At 35.7% G+C, this 14,007-nt stretch overlaps 1 protein-coding gene across 3 annotated transcripts in view; it reads right to left on the bottom strand.

Annotated features, from left to right (window-relative positions):
- The window catches only part of SCP2 (sterol carrier protein 2), a 125,571-nt gene that overhangs the window by 38,201 nt on the left and 73,363 nt on the right, over positions 1-14,007 (bottom strand). For all 3 annotated transcript variants that reach the window (XM_011284984.4, XM_045035856.1, XM_045035857.1), the window contains one exon: positions 181-334. In XM_011284984.4, coding sequence (XP_011283286.1) covers positions 181-334 — 154 coding nt within the window. The remainder of the gene's footprint in view (positions 1-180; positions 335-14,007) is intronic.

Here is a 14,007-nt window from a genome sequence, read left to right as displayed (position 1 = left end):
GCTGTTTAAGTTCAAAAGCTAATTGCCAGTTTTAAGGTTTTAAAGCCAAGCTATCAAAGCAATGTTATGATATACTTATTGAGTACTAAAGCAATAAAATTTGGACTTTTTACATATACAACGTCATCAGCTATGAAAAGTCAGGATTCATTAACAGACAAAACCCAGAATGCCACTTACCTGGCAGCTTCAGGAAAACCCATCTTGTACAGCGTGACAACCACAGCTCCTCCAATGCCTAAATTATGCTGCAAAGCAACCTTTGCACCAGGAACTTGCCTTTTTCCGGCTTCCCCTCTCAGCTGCCAGCAGAGTTCAGCGCACTGAGCCAGACCTAACAAATCGAACACAGAGCAATCAGATTCCATTGCGTTAGAAAGCTGCCCCAACCAGCTTTCTCAAGCCCACTTTTAAAGTCAAGAAAATACATGCATAAATAACTTCTCTTAAAGGGCAAGAGGGTTTCTGCAGCTAGTTTTCCCCCTTCCTAAGTAATCTCCTTACTTACTTATTTTTACTTTATATAATTTATTTATTTTTTATAATTTACATCCACGTTAGTTAGCACATGGTGCAACAATGATTTCAGGAGTAGATTCCTTAATCTCCTTTTCCATTTAGCCCATTCCCCCTCCCACAACCCCATTAATCTCTGTATTTAGACAATACCCAGGCTTAAGAAATTCCATGAACTCTAACCTGCCATTTTTTGGCAATGTTGGAAAAGAAAACACTGAATATACAGTTCTCTAACCCAGGTAAAATGGCATAAAAATAATTTAATTTTACCATTTTTAATGTATCAAAAGAAAAAAAAATCTAAATTTGGGAGTTCACTTTTCCTAAAAAATTTAGCTAGTATGGGGAATTTTCCTATGATTTCCCCCAAACAGTTCTCAACAAGAATAGATTTTCATAAGAATAGCATTTTGTCCCCTGTATAATAAAATCAAAGGTTTTTAGAACTGGAAGGAATTTAATGATGTCAGACTGAGGAACTGTAAGATTAAATAATTTGTGAATGGTCACAAAGCAGGCTAATTCCAGAGTCAACTTTAGAATCCCTGTCTAGATGGGATGCTGCCCAATTCATGAATCATTTAATAAAGCCTATCAGGTCTTTAAAATTTACTCAGTTGAATTTTTGTTATTTAACAAACCCTAAGTAGGAGAAATATAACTCCTACTTCTTATATCCAAGCAGTGTGTATATATTTACAGAATATATATCTTAAGCACTGTTTTAAAATAGGTAACTCCACAACCTATTAATGACTTTTTGAACTACGAACATTCTGAATATTAATGAAGAAGATCAAAGTGAAACTTTGGGGCACTTAATTTTACTAGAAATCTGCCATATAGAAAGCTCAACCATTTAATGAATATGAAAAAGGCAAAAAATATTCACACTAGTCTTATATACACATGGACAGGAAAATACAGCTAGTCTTCTTCACAAAATAATAAATATACATAGTTCACAATATTAGAGAAAATACTCAACCTCACCTGATTAAATAGAAAAATGCCATTTTTAACGAAATTGGTAAGGATGTTTTTTTGTTTGTTTTGTTTTGTTTTTGGTAAGGATGTTTAAAGCATAATCCATATGCTGGGGAGACTAGCAAGACAGCCACCTCCATACAGTACTGGTGAAAGTTCAAATCAGTACAACCTTTTTGGAAAGTAATATACAAAATTAAGAGCCTTGAAAATGCCTTGAAAACCATTCTATGGAAATAAGCACAGGTAAAGTTTTACACACAAAGCAATCTCTATCACACTGTAACAGTGAAAAACTAAATAATCTAGAAGTGAAAGAACTGAGGAATAGTTACGTAAATTATGAAGTATCTATATGATAAAGCACTATGTTTCTATTTTAACTGTTTAATGAAATGTCTAACTAAATTCAGGAAAATTACTATTATGATAGGTAATATTCATAAAAAATGCAAGGAGCCAATATTTGATGGGGTTTTGGAGTGATGGTGGGGTTTGGAGCTGATGGCCAAAAAAGAATTCTTGAAGACGTCTTTGGTGCAAAAAGGTGATTTTATTAAAGCATGGGGACAGGACCCGTGGGCAGAAAAAAGCTGCACTGGAGTTGTGAAGAGTGACGATTATATGCTTTCAGGTTGGGCAGGTCAGGGACAGCGTACGTCTCCAAGGAATTTTGGAAGCAAGGTTTCCAGGACCTTGAGCGGCTAGCTGGTGTTAGGAAAACCATTTGTTACTGTTTAGTAAAACCTCAGTCCTGAGACCCTTCAGATGTGTATCAGAGGCCATATGCTTGGAGTATAATTGCCAACATATCCTTGGGGGTTAAAGATAAAAGAGGTTTGCAAAGGAATTTTTATGTGTTTAAGGAGATTCACAGGATTCTGGGGGGTCAGGATAATGTTAAGCCAAGATTCCCTTTTGCTCCTAGCAAAGTGTCATCACCGAGGCAGCTGAGCTCCTAGAGAAAGGTCACTCTGCTTGTTTCAAGGACTTGTCAGTGGGCTCTAGGCAGTAAGGGAATTTAATTTTTCATTTGCCTTTGCTTCCAACATCACCATGGCAAGAACTTAAACCCCCACATCTTGATGAGGGCAATATTAGGGCTTCAGGAAACAGAGTCTAAGGTTTCTGGAGATTAGGCTATAAATAAATTTGCCTTTTTCTTATAGTTTTAATAAGTTATCGTAAACTCAAGGAGACTCCTATCCTTCATGACTGTGATCTCTATCAGTCAACCATTTGCTTTCTTTCCTTTCCCCCGTTCTTGGGCAGCCAGCAGTGCATGAAGAATATCACACATATCCCACCTAGGGCAGGAGGTGCTATTAGCCCTCAGCTTGCCCCATGCTCCTTCATCATTACTGATCTACCCATTCATCCAACAAATACTTTATGGCCCATTATGTGCCAGACACTGCTTAAGGCTCAGAAGACCCAGCAAAAACAAGATAGGCATAGTCTGTTCCCTCAGGAAGCAGATATTCTTGAGATATAAAGATGCAGGCATTTACAATACAGTCTACATTGGGAGCAGCATTACATTAATGCTACCGTGGGGGTGGGGACTAAGGAGGTAGGCAAAAAGAGGGAGAGAGCTGGAGAAAGAGAAAAAGGTCTTGCCATTTAATTGCTTTCAATAAAAGACGAGTGTTAGTAAGAGAGCATACTGATTATTTGAGCTTTCCAGTTGTCTACTTTCAGAACAAACTGGCGTTTCTTACATTTCTAGAATCTGGATCTAAAAAGGGCAGAAGTCAAAAGTTGGCCTCAGAGGGGCACCTGGGTGGCTCAGTCAATTAAGCATCTGACTTTGGCTCAGGTCATGATCTTATGGTTGGTGAGTTCAAGCCCTGCGTCAGACTCTGTGCTCACAGCTTGGAGTCTGGGGCCTGCTTTGGATTCTGTGTGTGTGTCTCTCACTCTACCCCTCCCTAGCTCGCTCTCTCTCTCTCTCAAAAATAAACAGACATTAAAAAAAAAAAGACTAAAAACAAAAAATGTTGATCTCAGAAATCCATTTGCCAAGAAGGCACAGCAGTTACAAAAGCATTAGCCTAGGACTCTACTACCTATAGTCTGGTTGCTACTGAAAATAAACCATTCAAACATGTACCAATCACTCCAATAAACAGCTAATAAAGATAAAGTACTAAGTCCAATGGAAAACCTCAGAGTGGAAAAACCACAGGGAAAAACATCTTGAGATACTACCTGAGTTCTTTTCTTTCTCCTGCTTCCTTGAACCCATCATTATTCCTTATACCATTAAGACAGTCAAGTACAAAGAAGTCATAATTCAGCTTCAGTTTACATTAGACATCTAAAGGCCTTAGCATAAACAACATAAAAAAGCATGGTTTTCTATTATTGGAGCCTGGCTGAGAAAGAAAAGGTTTGCTGAGCTTCAAAGAGCAAAAAGCTTTAATGGACTCAGCATGCACTGAAAGATGTGTATTTATGTAAGAGCAGTTTTTCCCTTTAAAAGTAATCAATCTAGAATATAATATAAAATATAGTTCAAAAAAAGTAATATAAAGAAATTTTTAGACACACAAAGCTGAAATATTTCATTACCATACTCAACACTGATGCTGTATAAATGTTAAAGTCCTTTAGCAGAAGGAAAATGGTAGCAGATAGAAAAAAAAGGATCTATGTGAGGGAATGAAGAATACTCGAAGTGGTAACTACATGAGTAAATGGATAAGGTTTTCTTTTTAATTGTTTAAATCTCCTTATTTATTTATTTTTAATTTACATCCTTTTTAAATCTCTTTAAAAGATAATTGATTGTTTAAACAAAAATAATTTCCTATGGGGTTTATAATATATGTAAAAAATTTCACAACAGTATTATATGCCCTGAACAGGAGAAATGAAAATATACAATTGTAAGGTTTTTGTTTTTGTTTTTGTTTTTTACTATATGTTAAGTAGTATAATAGACTATGATAAGATAAAAATGAAATAGAGTCATAAAAAGTAATCCAAAAGAAGGCTGGAAAAAAAAGGCAAGAGAAAATAAAGATTAGCAGGGACAAAGAGAACACAAATAACAAGACAGACTCAAACCTAACCCTATTAATAATCACATAAAACGTAAATAGTCAAAACACCCCAATTCTAAAGGCAGAGATTGTCAGAAGAAAAAAAGCAAGACTCAACTAAATCATGCTAATGCACTTTAAATATAGTCACTAAAGAAGGTATACAAATGGCAAATAAGCACTTTAAAAATGCTCAACATCATGAGCCATCAGGAAAATGTAAATTAAAACCACAAGGAGATGCCACTGCACATTGGTTAGAATGACTAAATGTAAAGATTGACCATACAAAGTGCTGATGAACATGTGGAAGAACTAGAACTCTCCTACACTGCTATGGGAATATAAAATGGTATGACCACTTTGGAAGTCAGTTTGACCATTTCCTAAATGCCAAATTATGGAAAGATCCCAAATGTCCATCCAATGATGAATGGATAAAGAAGATGTGGTATATATACAATGCAATATTATTCAGCCATAAAAAAAGAATGAAAGTTTGCCATTTGTAACAACATGGATGGAACTAGAGAGTATAATGCTTAAGTGAAATAAGTCAGTCAGAGAAAGACAAATACCGTAAGATTTCACTCATGTAGAACTTAAGAAACAAAACAATTGCTCATAGGGGAAAAAAAGAGAGAGGCAAACCAAGACACAGATTCTTAACTATAGAGAAAAAACTGATGGTTACCAGAGGGGAGGGGGGTAGAGGGATGGTTTAATTAGGTGATGGGGATTAAGGAGGGCACTTGTTGTGATGAGCACCTGGCGTTATACTGAAGTGTTGAGTCACTAAATTGTACTCCCAAAACTAATATTACATGTATGGCAACTAACTGGAATTTAAATAAAAACTTTTACAAAAAAGTTAAACACGCACCTAGTATATGATCCAGTCATTCCATTCCTAGGTATTTACTCAAGAGAAACCAAATATTCATAGAAAGATTTATACATGAATGTTCACAGTTCACAGCAGCTTTATTTGTAGTAGCCAAAACTATAAACAACCCAAATACCCATCAACAGTAAATTGTGATATATCTATACAATGAAATACTACTCAGCAATAAAATGGAATGAACTACTGATACATGCAAAAATATGGATACATCCCAGACAAAAAGAGAGTGCATACTATAGGGTTCCATTATGTAAAACTACAGAAAATGCAAATTAATCTACAGTGACAGAAAGCAGATCAATGGCTGCTTTGGGATGAGGGGTGAGGAGTAATGAGAAGGAGGGATTACACACACGTATATATGAAGAAACTTTTGGTTGATGGATATATTCACTATCTTGACTGTGGTAATGGTTTCACAGAACTTATTAAATTACACATTTTAATATGTTCAGTTGATTATATGTTGATTTTACCTCAATAAAGCTGTTAAAATAATAAAATAAAATATGAGATATGTAGGCCTGATCTTCCTTCTCTCTTCTTTTTACTTAGCAAGAACAATAAAAGCCAGGGCCTGCTCCTCCTACCTATCTCTACCTGCCAATAGGTATCAAGAGAAAATGCTCTCACTTGGGTTCCATTTCTCCCGGCACTGGAGAGTATTCATTATGGTTCAACAACTAAACTTACCTCTCCTCACACCTCAGTGGCAAAAGTCAAAATTCTAGGCAATGGGAATGAGGACAGGTGGCCTATAGGATATGAAGAGAGGTAAAATAGATGCTCTGGTGAAAAGCTATTTAGGCTTTATTGACTTACTGACTTTTTAGAGTCACTATTAGATTTAGTTCTTGCCAGTCATTGTCCTAGGATGTATTTCTTTTAGTGACCTCTTACAGAGTAAAAGAGGCAAGCCATAGTTTGAGTATGCTAGGTCCCCTGGCTCAAATTCCATTTACTTTCATTTCATTTTCACCTAAATCTTTAGAGCCTATGTTTATAATACCTATAAAGGTATTAAAACATGTAAAGAAAAATCACATGATAGAATAGTATGTGTACCATTAAAAACATCCAGAACAATGCAAATTCAGGAGGAGAAATAACTATATCACATTTGGGGATCCAAGCATCTTAGGATTAGACAGGATCTAAGAGGGGTGGCTCAGTCGGTTAAGCATTTGACTTCGACTCAGGTCATGATCTCACGGTTTGTGGGTTCGAGCCCTGCATCAGGCTCTGTGCTAACAGCTCAGAGCTTTAGATCCTCTCTCTCTCTCTCTCTCTCTCTCTCTCTCTCTCTCTCTCTCTCTGCAACCCCCCTCCCCTGCCTGCACTCTGTCTCTGTCTCTCAAAAGTGAATAAATGTTAAAAAAAAAAAAAAAAGAAAAAAAAAGAAAGAAAGGCTCTAAGAGCTCATCACATCTAAGGCCCTAACAAATGAGCAATCCCCCATGACATTCCCATCATGTTGTTAACTTGTATTTTTTGTGCATAGCCTAGACTGTAATTTCCTATATCGGCCCAAAGTCAAGCTTCCCATGAATTCTTCCTATTTTTTCCCATAGGAGACAAGTTTATCCCCTCTGCCCCATATCACCTTTCAGATATTAAAAGAACAATTAATTCAACCATCCCCTTTACATGTACAAACTCTTGTACTGAGCACTGTTTGGGGTACAGAGACAAATGAAATATGGATTCTGCCTTTATAGGCTCTTAGTCAAATGGAGAGATTTTTCTTTAAAAGCCATAAATAATTACCATATGTACTATATAAGTATAAATGTCAAAAAAGAAGCACTGAGAAAGTGTCATGAGTTCAGAAAAGGGAAAGATTAATCCAATCTGTGGAAAGGATGAAGAAATTAGGGAAAGTTTCATAAGGTAGCTAATACTTGAAATGGACCTTGAAGATGGGCATTTCTCCTGAGGAAAAAGCTTTGTAGTGAGGGTAATGGTTACGAGCTTAGACTCTAGAAATACATTGCCTGAGTTTGAATCCTAGCTTTACCACTAGTTTAGTGACTTTGGGCAAGTTACTCTGTGCTGTTATTTTCCACTTTGATAAAATATAAAATGGACATGAGAATTAAATGAGGAATACTTAGAACAGTGCCCAGCACTTAGCGCTGCGTAAATGTTTGCTGCTGTTGTTATTCAGAAAACATCAAAGACAGAGCTTGCACAGGTGAGAAGGAATTAAAGACGTCTTGGAAAAGCAAACAGTTCAGGTTAATTTAAACATTTCTTCCCATTTCTGCATCTCCACATCCAAAACCCAAAACCCAGCTAGATATAAATGCTAGCACAGACCCTCGCCTGTGGTAGGGAAGTAATAAATCTTCACCTTGCCATTTCTCTTTCCCTTTTTCTTCTCATAGTTCTGGTTTATTCTTTGCCTGAGTTTCTGTAGCAGGTGAATATTTACATTTCAATAATTCATCATCCCTATTCAGGCTTCCAATCAAGTCATCAACATCTGTAAGATCTATAAGTTTGCATAGTAACTATTTGCATTATCACATTATCTGCCACTTGTATACTTCAGGAGGGCAATGTTTTCTTGTATATCCTAGCCCTAGATCCCAAACCCAGCTGTGCAGGAGAAGCTCTTGGAAGATCTTAAAAATATGTAAGTTGTTGGGCTCAACTAGACCTAGGAGAGAGAATTTCCAAGGGAAGGCAAGAGTATATACATTTTTAAAAGCTATAGGAGATTCTATATCAGTACCTCACATAGACATGATGTTTGAGAGTCAATTAATTACAGCACCTAATGATAAAGTCTGCACACAATAAGCATTTGTTGAACTTTCATGGACTGAAGATCAGGACCTAAAACCAGGTTGAAGCCACAATGGAAAGGCACTAAATGCTAGGCTTAATTTAGTTTGGCACAAAAGGCCAAACTAAATAACCAACCTCCAGCTTCAAAACAACAATCCCTTGTAAGGAACTCTATCTCAAATCACTTTCATGCTCTTTCAGGAGATCACAGACATTAATATGCATGTTCAAAAATTGGAAATAGCTAATAAGCTAAAATGAAATTTTACTTATTCATTTTATCTATTTTTAAAATTTATTTATTTTGAGAAAAAGAGAGAGAGAGAAAGAGTGAGAGAAAGTGGGGGAGGGACAGAGAGAAAGGTAAAGAGAGAATCCCAAGTAGGCTTTGTGCTTATAGCCAACACGGGGCTCGAACTCACAAACCATGAGATCATGACCTGAGCTGAAATCAAGAGTCAAATGCTTAACCAACTGAGCCACCCAGGCACCCCACTTATTCATTTTAAATAGCGTTCAGTAAGGGTTAATACAATATATGTGAAAGCACATTAAAAACTAAAATAAAATATGAGGGGCGCCTGGGTGGCTCAGTTGGTTAAGCGGCTGACTTCTGTTCAGGTCATGAACTCATGGGTTGTGGATTCAAACCCCACATCGGGTTCTGTGCTGACAGAGCCTGGACCCTGCTTCAGATTCTGTGTCTCCCTCTCTCTCTGCCCCTCTCCCGCTTGTGCTTTGTCTCTCTCTGTCTCTCAAAAATAAATAAAAATGTAAAAATAAACAAACAAATAAATAAATAAATAAATAAATAAATAAATAAATGATACTATTATTTAGACACTAATAATTTAAAAATCTAAGTTTTAATGTGATTTTTCTAATTGAAAATTCTGAAAGGAATTCATGATTTTAAACTGACAGTAAATAAAATATTCACTTCAAATGCTTAAATCTTTTTTTTTTTTTCTATTACAGGTCCTGTTATGGCAACTAGAATTTTTTTTTTTTTATGCAGATCTGGACAAGTTAAAATTGGAAACTATATCATGAAGCTTTAATTTTAAAACTAATTCTCCAATACTGAGTTTCCACCAAAGTAACAATATCTTACAACTAAACTAATACTATTTGTAGAAGAGAACCTTCCATCTTCCCCAGTCCATCATAAGTCAGTATGTTTTGGAAGCACTTGACGATTTTCTGATTCACTTAGAATCCTATTGCAATTTGTTATCCAAGTAACCAGGGCAAAAATATTTAAACTGCTCAGAGCTATCATCCTGATATATTTTCCAGGAGTCTGAATTCTTTCTTGGGCTACAGCTAATAGCTCTGTATTTACTTAAGTATATCCAAATTCTCAATATGTAGCAGGTGAACATTTACACTTCAATAATTACTCATCCCTATTCAGGCTACCAATCAAGTTATCAAGATCTGTAAGTCTTTCCCCAAAAATGCTACCCCACCACTAACATTATTCCTAATGACTGATGATAACAGGAAAATTTTACCAACAGTGTAGACTAAAATATTGGAGAGGGTTTTCAAAGGATATTGTAGAAGGTATAACACTCTTTGAAGTATTTAAAAATCGAGTAAATTCTATCTTCCTGAGGTATTTTAGGTTAGCTTTTTAGTGCTAGGGGAAAGAAGTAGATGACCTGTCAAGATTGACAACATTGTTTATACATTTAATATTTTAAAATCCAGTGTTGCACACAAGATTATAAAAAAAGAAGTACTCTCACATTCTGCTGTTGGGACTATACATTGGTATAATCTTTTTTGAAAAAAATTTGGCAATGTCTACAAATTTTTAATGATATACTATCCTTTGACATAGTGAGGCCATTGTTTTGGATTTATCCTGAGTATACATACAAAAGTGTACAAAGACACAAAGATGCTTATTGCAGCATTGTTTATAGTAGCAAAATTGACATCACATATGTCTAGTAGGTATGTTAGGTAAATTTCTTATAATGAGAATACTGTGCAGGCATTAAAAAGAATAAAGAATATCTATAAATGATAATATAAAAAGATTTTAATATGTAAGTAAATAAAGCTGTCTGCAATGTAGTAAATATACATATATAATACATACATAAAGAAAAGCTGTGGGGTGCCTGGGTGGCTCAGTCGGTTAAGCACCCAATTCTTGATTTTGGCTCAAGTCATGGTTCATGGGATGGAGCCCATGGGATTCTCTCTCCCCTTGCTCTCTGTCCCCCCCCATTCATGTGCATGCACTCTCTCTCTCTCTCTCTCTCTCTCAAAACACATAAATAAACATTAAAAAAAAGAGAAAGGCTGCATACAGCCAAGATATGGAAACAATACACATGTCCACCTATAGATGAATGGATAAAGAAGATGTGGTATGTAGATAGATACACACACACACACACACACACACACACACACACACACACACAGTGGAATATTACCCAGGCATAAAACAGGATGAGATCTTGCCACTTGCAATAACATGGATGGACCTAGAAGGTACTATGCTAAGTGAAATAAGTCAGAGAAAGACAAATACCGTATGATTCTACTTATGTATGGAATCTGAAAAACAAAACAGATGAATGAATAAACAAAAAGCAGAGATGGATCCATAAATACTGAGAACAAATTGATAGTGCCAGAGGAAGGGGGTAGGGAGATGGGTTAAATGGGTCAAGGGGAGTGGAAGACAGGCTTCCAGTTATGAAATGAGTAAGTCATGGGGATAAAAGATACAGCATAGGGAATATAGTCAATGGTATTGTAATAGCATTATAGGGTGACAGATGGTACCTATACTTGTGGTGAGCATAGCATAATGTGTAGACTTGTCCAACCACTATGCAGTACTCCTGAAATTAATGTAACATAATGTGTCAAGTATACTTCAATAACAAAAAAAGAAAGACTGTATAAACACACATTTAAATATGCACTTGTATAAGCATAACAATTTGAGGGAGAATATCAAAAAAACTGTAAAAGAGGTTGACTCTGAAAAATAGAACTAAGGGTAAGAAGAAAGAGAAAGACATGCTAAATGTTAAACTTTGTCATCCCATTATAATATTACAAACCATGACAACACTTTAGAGAACTATTTGGCAGCTTCTTATAAAGTTAAACATACATCTGCCCTCTGACTGAGCAATTTTACTCTGGTTTATTAACCCAAGAGAAATGCAAAAGGTGTGTCCACAAATAGACTTGTACAAAAATGTTCATAGCATCCTTATTTATAATGCCCTCAAGCAGGAAAAAACTCAAACATCCATCAACAGGAGAATGGATAAACAAACTGGTATATGGACTACAATTTAGCCATAAAAAAGAATGAACTACTGATACAGGAAAAATCTGGATCAGTCTTAGCCTGATTGAGGGGGAAGAGTTTGGAGAATGGGGAAGATGTTTGAGGGAAGTCAAGGTCCATCTATGTTGTAGCATCTGCCAATACTTAATTTGTGGCGTAAGTATATTCTATTGCATGAATATAACACATTTTGTTTATTCATTCATCAAATGATGATCAACATCTAGGTTATTTTCACCTTTTTGGCTATTATAAATAATGCTGCTATAAACAATTGTGTTTTTGTGAGAACTGTGTATTTTATTATATGAAAATTATACCTCAATTTTAAGATATAATATGGAATGAAAAATCATATTGTTACTACAAAGCATGATTTCTGAGTGTTTCAGTGAATAGCAGAACAAATTAATTATAATGGCAAACAAATTAATTATAATGAAAATATGTTCCTTCAGAGGAGAAAAAAGTTATGTGTCAATAAAAACAGTTAGCCTGAGGGGCACCTGGGTAACTCAGTTGGTTAAATTCTGACTCTTGATTTCAGCCCAGGTCATGATCTCGCAGTTCATGGGTTCAAGCCCCACACTGGGCTCTATGCTGACAAGGTGGAGCCTGCTTGGGATTCTCTATCTCCCTCTGTCTCTGCTCTTCCCCCACCCAAAAAATAAATAAATATTTTTTTTTTTTTAAAAACCACACAATTAACCTGAAATGCTACATTCATCTCTGGGATGAAAAAAGTTTCAAAAAAAAAAAAAGAAAAAGAAAAAGGAGGTTTTTTTTATATGAGAGTGAGGAAGCTGTCTGAAAGGAGAATTTAAATCACTGTCTCTATTGCAAACTGCTACTTTTTGTCTTTTTAAAAATTTAGTTCCAGTATAGGTAACACATAGTGTTGTATTAGTTAGAAGTATACAATATAATGATTCAACAATTCTATACATTACTCAATGCTCATCAATATTATTTTACTCTTGCCACACCTGGGTGGCTCAATCAGTTAAGCATCTGACTCTTGATTTTGACTCAGGTCATGATCTCACAATTTGTGAGCCCCACTATCAGTGCAGAGCCTGCTTCAGATTCTCTCTCTCCCCCTCTCTCTCTCTCTCTGCCCCTCCCCTGCTCATTGTCTCCCTCTCTCCTCTCTCTCAAAATAAACTTAAAAAAAAAAAGATTACTCTTAATCCCCTTCACCTATTTAACCCCCACCCCCCACCCCACCTACCCTTTGGTAACCATCTGTTTGTTCTCTATAGTTAGAATCTCCTTTTGGTCTTTTTCCTTGTTCATTTTTTTTCCTTAAATTCAACATGAGTGAAATTATATGGTATTTGTCTTTCTCTGACTTATTTCACTTAGCAGTATGCCCTACAGATCCATCCATGCTGTTGCAAACGGCAAGATTTCATTTTTTTTTGTCTGAGTAATATTCCATTATATATAGTACATCTTTATCCATTCATCTATTGATGGACACTTGGGCTGCTTCCATAATTTAGCTACTGTAAAAAAAGCTGCAATTTACATAGGGATGCATTTATCTTTTCAAGTTAGCGTTTCAGTTTCTTGTAGGCGGCATGTAGATGGTCTTGCTTTCTTATCCATTCCATCACCTTCTGTCTTTTCATTGGAGTGTTTAGTCCGTTTACATTTAAAGTAATTATTTATAGGTATATACTTATTGTCATTTTGTTACTTGTTTTATGTTTGTTTTTGTAGTTCTTCTCTGTTCCTTTCTTCTCTTGCTCTCTCACGGTTTGCTGGCTTTAGTGATATACTTGGATTCTTTTCTCTTTATTTTTTTGCATTATGTATTACTGGTTTTTGATTTGTGGTTACTATTAGGTTTATATGTAACATTTTATGCATACAGCAGTGCATGTTCAGTCGATAGTCACTTAAGTTTGAACCTATTATTTACTCTCCTCCCCAACCCCATATTTTAGATATAGGGTGTCATAATTTACATCCTTTATTCTGTGAATCTCTTGACTTATTTTTATAGGTATACTTATTTTTACTGCTTTTGTGCTTCCTACTTTTCTTACTCCTACTTATGGTCTTTCCTTTCTACTCAAAGAGTCCCCTTTAACATTTCTTATAGGGCTGGTTTAGTGGTCATGAACTTCTTTAACTTGTGTTTCTCTGGAAAACTCTTTATCTCTCCTATTCTGAAAGACGGCCTTGCTGGATAGAATATTCTTGGTTGCAGGTTTTCTTTTTTTTTTTTAAGCACTTTGAATATATCATGCCATTTCCTTCTGGCCTGCAAAGTTTCAGCTAAAAAATCAGCTAACAGCCTTATGGGATTTCCCCTGTAAGTAATGGTTTTCTTTTTTCTTTTTTTTTTTAACATTTTTATTTATTTTTGAGACAGAGAGAGACAGAGCATGAATGAGGGAGGGGCAGAGAGAGAG

The sequence above is a fragment of the Felis catus genome, chromosome C1 (assembly GCF_018350175.1).
Source record: "Felis catus isolate Fca126 chromosome C1, F.catus_Fca126_mat1.0, whole genome shotgun sequence".
In the NCBI taxonomy this organism is placed as follows: Eukaryota; Metazoa; Chordata; class Mammalia; order Carnivora; family Felidae; genus Felis; species Felis catus.
Note: the sequence above shows the minus strand (reverse complement) of the source record. Positions and strands in the feature narration are given on the sequence as shown.